Below are 8,918 nucleotides of genomic sequence, written 5' to 3'. Positions count from 1 at the left end.
ATGGGCAGAGACCTCAAAATGCATGGTGGTGCTCTAACCCTTCAAACACACAACCACCACCACCACCATCATCAGCAGCACATCCATGTTATTATTCACAAAAACAGTAATCATCAATTTTTTTTTATCCTGTGGTGTGCAGTGTCCTATAGGCTTGGACAGTCAATATAACATGGAAAGTTACCATAAGTATCTAAACATCCCAATATATTTAATAGGATACATAGTCTTAACGTGATTCATGTGGTTTTATACTTATATAATCATTGCTATGGTTACCATGAATTCATTCTATTTCTATACTGTATTCTATTCTATATTTATCCTTGTCTATCTTTTTATATCTATACATTTAGACTCTAATATTTATTTTAAATATACTGTAGGGTCTAAGGTATATTTAAAAAAATGTTATTCTGTATGCCCCATTGTACTGAATGTTTTACTCTGGAGCTGAAATCACAAAACATCTTGTCTCATTGAACTAAGTAACATTTACCAGGGTTGTTATTATGTTTGTCTAAGGCTGAGACCAGTGACGTTTGGTGAGGTTCATGGCTGGTGAGGCACTGACTCCTCTGGAGTCAGATTTACAATTGTAAGAAGTGAAAAGAGCATCTTATTTCTCTCAAATGGTTCATTGGTTTATTACCAGGTGATGATGTTGGATGAATAGTGAAAAAAGATGAAATAAGATCCATCAGCACACTTTTAATAATACTGACACCAACACAAATACACACGCGGCGGATGTTCTCCTGAGGGATCTCCTCTCAGACCTGGACTAAAGCATCCGCCAACTCCTAGACAGTCTGTGGTGCAACTTTGGTGGATGGTGCGAGACATGATGTCCCAGATGTGCTCAATTGGATTCAGGTCTGGGGAACGAGCGGGCCAGTCCATAGAATAAATGCCTTCATGATGCAGGAACTGCTGACACACTCCGGCCACATGAGGTCTAGCATTGTGTTGCATTAGGAGGAACCCAGGGCCAACCGCACCAGCATGGTCTCACAAGGGGTCTGAGGATGTCATCTCGGTACCTAATGGCAGTCAGGCTACCTCTGGCGAGGACATGGAGGACTGTGGGGCCCTCCAAAGAAATGCCACCCTACGCCATTACTGACCCACTACCAAACCGGTCATGCTGGGGGATGTTGCAGGCAGCAGAACGTTCTCCACGGCGTCTCCAGACTCTGTCACGTCTGTCACATGTGCTCAGTGTGAACCTGCTTTCATCTGTAAAGAGCACAGGGCACCAGTGGCAAATTTGCCAATCTTGGTGTTCTCTGACAAATGCCAAACGTCCTGCACGGTGTTGGGCTGTAAGCACAACCCCCACCTGTGGACGTCGGGCCCTCATACCACCTTCATGGAGTCTGTTTCTGACTGTTTGAGCAGACACATGCACATTTGTGGACTGCGGGAGCTCATTTTGCAGGGCTCTGGCAGTGCTTCTGCTGTTCCTCCTTGCACAAAGGCGGAGGTAGTGGTCCTGCTGCTGGGTTGTTGCCCTACTACGGCCTCCTCCACGTCTCCTGATGTACTGGCCTGTCTCCTGGTAGCGCCTCCATGCTCTAGACACTACGCTGACAGACACAGCAAACCTTCTTGCCACAGCTTGCATTGATGTGCCATCCTGGACGAGCTGCACTACCTGAGCCACTTGTGTGGCTTGTAGATTCCGTCTCATGCTACCACGAGAGTGAAAGCACCGCCAGCATTCAAAAGTGACCAAAACATCAGCTAGAAAGCATCGGAACTGAGAAGTGGTCTGTGGTCACCTCCTGCAGAACCACTCCTTTATTGGGTGTGTCTTGACAATTGCCTATAATTTCCACCTGTTTTCTATTCCATTTACACAGCAGCATGTGAAATTGATTGTCAAGTGTTGCTTCCTAAGTGGACAGTTCGATTTCATAGAAGTGTGGTTGACTTGGAGTTACATTGTGTTGTTTAAGTGTTCCCTTTATTTTTTTGAGCAGTGTATATACACAGGAGCATATTTGTCCTACAAAGAATGTTTCTTTATACAAATGGACCCTTAGTGAGTCTAAGCAATTCATACTTACTGTTAACAAATTAAAGTATAGAGATGAGTGCAGCACAAATCAAATTTTGACCTTCAGTAAAGAATTCAGTTATTTTTTAAACTTTAAATTCTGGTGCTTTAATCAAAGATTGTCTATCAATTTGATAAGAAAAAAATATATTTTAGGTCAGAAATGTAGTTATCAAATACTTTTTTTCTATTTACTCCCATCTTATTGTTATGCTAATGGACTCTAATGTTACCGTGTCCATTGCTCATCCAATGCCAAATGGATACTTGAATTTCCAGAATTTTTTAAAGACATTTGGCTTTGAATGTATGTGGCTGATCTTCCTTGTCTGCTGAGGCTTCTTTGTAAATGTTTCAGGTTACAGTATCCCGATTTAGTCCAGACGTTATCACACGAGGAGAATAAAAGGCAAGGAAAGCAGTAAAGGCGGTTTCTTACGGGACAGCCACACAGCCAGTCTTTTCGTTTGTACCAGTACATTTAAAAAGAACGACTCTTCTGTCCCGTAGTTTGAAGCAAACCTTTAAGCTCCGGCGTTGGTCTTCCATCACTTATCATTTTCTGTCAGGACCGAAAGTCCAGTTTTGAGACATATTTCCATCTAGAAATACAATCGAGTGAGTCGGATCAGGCAGAGCATAGAAAACGCTGTTCACCTACCAGTGGCTCTAGCTTGACTTCGACTTTCAGTTCACGTACGACCCCTTGAGGTGATGCAGAGTACTATTTGCCTCCCCTGCTGACTTTTCTCTGCACTTTATTGGCTGGAACAGAAGCGGACTCGCGTCATGTGACCCAGTTTGATTGGATCTCGCAGTCAGAAGAGAGGCACAGCCCGTCGGTGCCTCACCCGGGATGTCTGCTCTGTATTTGAATGCGAAACACTCGAATTCGGCGATTTTTACTTAATAAAATATCAAAAAATGTGTAGAGTCATACTGAAAATGCATCTTTAACACAGATCAGAGGAAAATAATATTTATTTTATGTAATTTTTTTCTCCTTTTTTATTCCCCGACCGCACGTGACTGGCTCAGACTAATGCAAATCATAACAACATTTACGGTTTGGCAACACAGTGTATGTCAATAGATAAAAGTAATATTAAATTAGGAATTTTCTATGAATACTGTCAATAATGTATTGACATTATCATGTCAACTGACACAACATAAATATTGTAAACAAATGTGAATTTTTTTAAAATTGACTTCGAAACTAACACAGTTCCATGGTGGATAATATTTTCATGGTCAACACCAATAAAATACAAAGTAAATAACAAATTAATTTTTCACTTAACAAGTAAGTTAATGCTAGGGTATTTTATTATTGTAAATTTATATATTTTTTTATATTTATTTTTTTATATATTTATTTTACAAAAGAAAAATAATATATTTTATCAATTAACATTACAACAAAATGTTACATGAATTTTGAAAGTTCTGTTATTATTCTGTTACTAATGACTAAATGTCTTTGCTGTGTAAAAAGCTAAAATGAATAGAGGTTTAGGCCTGTTTATTGTCCTGGCTGCTATTTGTTGTTTATTGTGCTGTTTTCCATACTGTTGCACAGGACTCTTCTGGTCTGATTGTTGGTTTTGTTTTGTTTTTTTTGGTACTAATTTGATTTTATGACTTCCATTAATAGGGAGTGTGACACACATGCATAGTCTGGAGGGGGTGGGAAGGTTGATTATCTTGTTGCATGAATTATATCTTATCACTCTGTTGCGATAGTATCCATGGAGACCCATGATGCTGCTGAGGTGTGGTGTGCTCCAAAAGAAGCTGCTCAAACAGCTGCTTCCTCTTCCTCCTGCTCCTGTCTTTTGTTTGCATGCATGACATTTGTAGAACCACAACATGGCTCATCCAACCAAAATGGCCCAGCAGCCTGTGGCTGAGTGATGACACTGAAGGAGGAGAAGAAGGAGGAGTGAGATGAAAATGAGTATAAGCTCCTCCCCTTTACACCTCTCCCATGACATAGACCAGTATTCCCAGTAACCACATGTGCAAAAGTGTGTGTGTGTCTGCTTTGATATTTGGCCCATTTCTTTTGCCCGAGCCTCCCATGACATTTCTTACCTCTGGGACTAGTACTATATACCAGGCTATGATGTCAAGCATCAGGATAAAAAACACTTACTGTATAATGAGGGATTGCATGTTCGAATCACGCTTTGATTGGCTCTGGTGAGTTCAGCAAGTACCAATTCCCTTGCTCCCAGGACACTGAAAGCAGCCAGTGTTCCCTGGGAGTTGGTTGATGGCTTAAATCCAGAGGACAAATTGTGTTGCATATACTGTACATGTACAATGACAATGAATGGGATTCTTTTTGCTTTTTTCATCTTCTTCTTCTCTCTCCGTCTCCTCTTTCTTTTCATCCCTTTTCTTCATTCTCTTCTTCATTTGAGTGAAAATGTGCCATTTGGATTTAATTTTTCCCTGTTTATACCAACAGTCTGATAACACAGACTCCCTCTGTTGGACCATTTTGGACATTTGGAAATTGTGGAAATAGAATATTAATAAAAAGTAATCATGGGAGGCAGATGCAATTTTGCTCTCATAAATTACATTAGTACAGATATTGGCTTCTCACATAAGGGGTCAATTGAATCTTGGTCTGTGTTTTGGCATCAACTCTTTTTTTCTCTTATACAATAGTCAGCATCACTGTAGGTGATGGTTAATGGTGGTGTGTTATAAGTGAGTTCTAGTTGGTAAATCTAAGTAGATTTTGTTATGAAAATAGCAGTTGATGGTCTGAAAATGTAAATTTCTCATTCAATCTTCTCATTTTTTAATCCCTAAAACAAAATGAAAGTGAAATAAAACTGGGTTGATTGTTCCCCGGCAGGGGTCTCATAGCGGAACAAACACAGACACATGCATACAGACAGGTGGAAAAGGGGCTTTTAGGTGTGACTAGCTCTGAAGCAACCTGTCTGGATCCGTGTGTGAATACCAGCCATGCTGTCAAACCACTTTTCAGGCCAGTCACGTAGATGGAGCAGTGGGAGAAAAAGGGGGTGGGGGGGTTACAGGGCTTGAACTCTGCTTTAGTGTCACCCATTCTCTCTACTTTACACAGGTCCAGTCTTATCTCCATCAAACCTGCTGTGAAGCTTTATACATCACAGCACACACACACACACACACACACACAAACACAGGCTCTGTCCCATACTCTTAGAAGGGCTGGATTTAGGAGTGTCACGTGTGTTGAATGTGTGTTTGTTTTGGATACACTTGTTGTCCATATTACTCTGAGGCATCAAAAGAAACGAAAAAGCTGCTGGATCAGTTTGGTCTTAGAAACTCCTGGGAAGTATTCAGTCCCAACAGGCAGCAACAAGTAACTTCACCTCACTGATAACATTGAAATCTCAATGACTGATCACTATCAGCCACATGTTGGCGTCTCAGTTCATTAGTAAACAAGACTGTCTGTCTCTAGCAGATGTGCTATCATTTGCATGCTTTAACACTCACTTACATTCACTTTTGCTTCCAGGGTAAATGTATTTCCGGTTTACCTTTATTACATTTCCTTTCTCTCCTTTGTTTTCATTTAGAAACTGTGGGAAAAATCTGCTCATCCATTCATAAATGTTTCTTGCACAGTGGATAGACACAGATTATCTGCATGAGGAAAACAGCACAATGGCATTTTTCTAGAAAGTTCTTTTCTCTAACAAATCTTATCATATGGTAGTTCTCAATGTAAAGGTCAAAACAGGAAAGAAAACAATCTACCCAAGCATACTTGTGTTACTCCTAAATCACTATAGAAATTCTGTGCACGATATGTTTGAGGGAGAAGTTAATCCTGTGGTTAAGTTTAAATCCTGATGAAAATGCATTGCTGTCAAAGACATGCAAAGATTATGTTAAGTTATGGGGTTTCTCTCCACAGTCTTAAAGGGCTAAGGGTCTTTATTATTATTATTATCTATTTTGGGTCTTTCAGTTTCTACATTCTTTCTTCAAGTTTTCTTTGAATACTTTGTTAATGTCAAAGTATAGTAATGGTCAGTGTGATCTTTCTTGTGTGACTGACAGTTCTTGAGTGGAAGCTCTGACCGTGAACACTCTTGCATAACCACTGTTATGTAAAGTGTGAGCTACAGAGGAGGAGCAGCTTAATCCAGCAGAGATCTTAAAACAAGAGTAGAGCTCAGGATTCACCTGTCTCACTATCTTAATTTCTTTAGCTGAATTACTCTCTTTATCCTGTTAGGCCGTAAGGTGAACCACGTCTAAAAACTCCTTTAGAAATTGAATTACGCTCCGCGTCTAGGAACTACACGATCTCAACTTCATAAATAAGAACGAGTTACGTTAAAGTTACGTCGCAAAATATCCTGCCCACTTTTTATGTCGATGCATTTTATAAAGAACTAGCATCTTCGGGGCGCAATAAGATTTTGGTGCGTGAATGGTGGCACGGTTCAACACGTGATCGTGCTACACCAAACGAGTAGCTGATTGATGTCACACTTCCGGCAACACGGCTTCCTCTGTGGTTTTACTTAACGTTACCGATAGAGAGGAATTCTCCCAAAAGTCTTCTAAAGTGGGCCAAATGGATTCTAAACAGTGCTTTATACATAGCTGTCTGCACGAAGAACAATGAGGAAAATAGACGATAAGGTGAACTTTGTGGCCTATGTGTGTGTATTTCAGTTGTGTATGGAGTCGTTGTTCGACTCTAAGATCTCTTTTCTGCTATTTGGAACAGTGGAAAGTATATACAGCCAATACAGTCAGCCACCACACCTAACCCTCAGATCAAATGAATAATAGATTTTGTCTCTGTACTGCAAAGGGTCAACGTCCTGCCTGTTGTAATGTTCTCTACTTTCTTAAAGGGAAAGTCCAGGTGTTTCGTTGAGTTACTGATGATTTAGTTCACAACTGACTAGCTGAAAAAGACACTCCTTCTAAAATAGCTGCTATTAGTAGTAGTATTTAATTCAAATGTTGCCTCCGTTTGCTTAGTGAGGAAAGGAATGAAGTGTATACCCTAAAAAATACCATGGCTTTAGTTTTGTGTTAAAACACTGATAGAAAAATGCTGATTCAATTTGTTTTTACTTGGACGATCAAAATTACCACCCTAATCATGTTTATTAATTTGTGAAATTCATCAGGGTAAATTTTCAATACATGTAGCACATTGGCAAAATGACACACATTGTATATCCAACCATCCTTCCTCCATTCTTGTACTTATTGTTGCTCTGATACACAATTGATATACATGACGTTATCGTCACAAACTGAAGGAAAAAACTGTGTTACACGAAGCTCCTTGAGTCTGGATCCTAAATGTCCAATGCATACAACTGTCAAATAGATTGTTAGGAAGTAAAAACTGATTGATGTTGTGGAGAACAATGGCTTCACTGAAGTTTTGAAATCCAGCATCAAGATACACTGTAATAGAATCTAAATAGATCATAGTCTTGACTTGTCTAAACTTGATTATTCATGATTAATTATGATCATAATTAATAGTGATTAAACCACAGCTGCCCAGATTAAAATAGTTTGACAGCTGTACTTTATAAATTGAAGACTGAAATGATACAGATTGGTCATATTACCTTTATCTATTAACAATTTTTTTTTAATTGTGTTAAAGACAGGTTTTATTTCCTGTAATATATTTACAGTTTACTCAGTCGGCCTCCACTAATAAATCACAGATGCAAGTTTGAAAGGCATGGCTCATCATTCTGTCACTTTCTTCTTGACATCAGTGACACCAACATATTCTCAATCAGTAGTTACTGCACATTGTAAAATGGCTGGAGATATTAGTAAAATAATCAGCTTCATTTGTCAGTGTTCATATACAGACACTTGTTGTCAAAATTTGTTGGCATTTAACGCTCCGTTCTTTTGGAGCAGTAGATTCATTCAGCTCCACACACTACAGCCAAGAAATGTCACCAACCTGTGGTCCTCTAGCTTTTATTTGGATTCTCACTTGATTTTTGTGCAGGTGCAGATTAAATGTAATAGTAATTGTAAAATAGCTTGTCAATGTCATTATGTCTAACCTATAATTTCCTGTGCCTCTCCTTTCCCTTGACCTGGACTGTATGATCCTTCACTTCAGAGCTCCTGTGTAACTGCAGCAGTGGGAACGAGGGGATTTCAGATCCCAACGAGTGTGACCAGACCACCGGTCAGTGTGAGTGTCTGACGGGATACGCCGGCCTGCAGTGTGAGGACTGCTTTGAGGGCTTCTTCACAAATGGCACCAGTGGCTGTCTGCCCTGTTCATGTGACTCCTTCGGAGCCGTTGACCACCTCTGTGACAGGTCAGGCTGCTCTTCCTACTGCCTCTTCAATGAAAACTCTGTGCTCTTGTATGCTCTCATTTTTGTGAAACATGAAAGAACAAGTTTTAAAACTTAATTTAAATGCAGTGATAGCAAAAACATTCAGTGTTTTCAAATAACTTTATTTCATTTGACTCTAATCAAGACATTTAGAAATTTGTGTTCCATCACATCACCAGAGTGAGTGAATGTCTGTGCATACTCGCTTCATTAAAGGCTGAAAATGCTCAAAAGTCAGCATTGGCCATTTTCTAATTCACCTCTTTAGGATAGACTTGTGAGGTGAGACAGATCGTCTCTGTTCATTGGAAACACTGCAGTGATTAGGATTTCTTAATTTTAGAACAATACCAGTCAACTAATTTTGTTTGGTGGTTATACTTCTAAAATGTACTACAAAAACCTATGCTGGAGATTTTACAAAGAAAGAGGAGTGACGTGGTCTGTCAAGCGTTACACAGTCTGCTTTGTATTAATGTATATTA

At 39.5% G+C, this 8,918-nt stretch overlaps 1 protein-coding gene across 1 annotated transcript in view; it reads left to right on the top strand.

The window, feature by feature from the left end:
• Positions 1–8,918, top strand: part of LOC103397478 (multiple epidermal growth factor-like domains protein 9) — a 29,815-nt gene that overhangs the window by 888 nt on the left and 20,009 nt on the right. The window contains exon 2 of the mRNA XM_008335746.3: positions 8,208–8,412. Within this exon, the coding sequence (XP_008333968.1) occupies positions 8,208–8,412 (205 nt within the window). The remainder of the gene's footprint in view (positions 1–8,207; positions 8,413–8,918) is intronic.

Source organism: Cynoglossus semilaevis, chromosome Z (genome assembly GCF_000523025.1).
Source record: "Cynoglossus semilaevis isolate Cse_v1.0 chromosome Z, Cse_v1.0, whole genome shotgun sequence".
NCBI lineage: Eukaryota > Metazoa > Chordata > Actinopteri > Pleuronectiformes > Cynoglossidae > Cynoglossus > Cynoglossus semilaevis.
The sequence above is the reverse complement of the archived record's forward strand: the minus strand, read 5'-3'. Positions and strand labels throughout refer to the sequence as shown.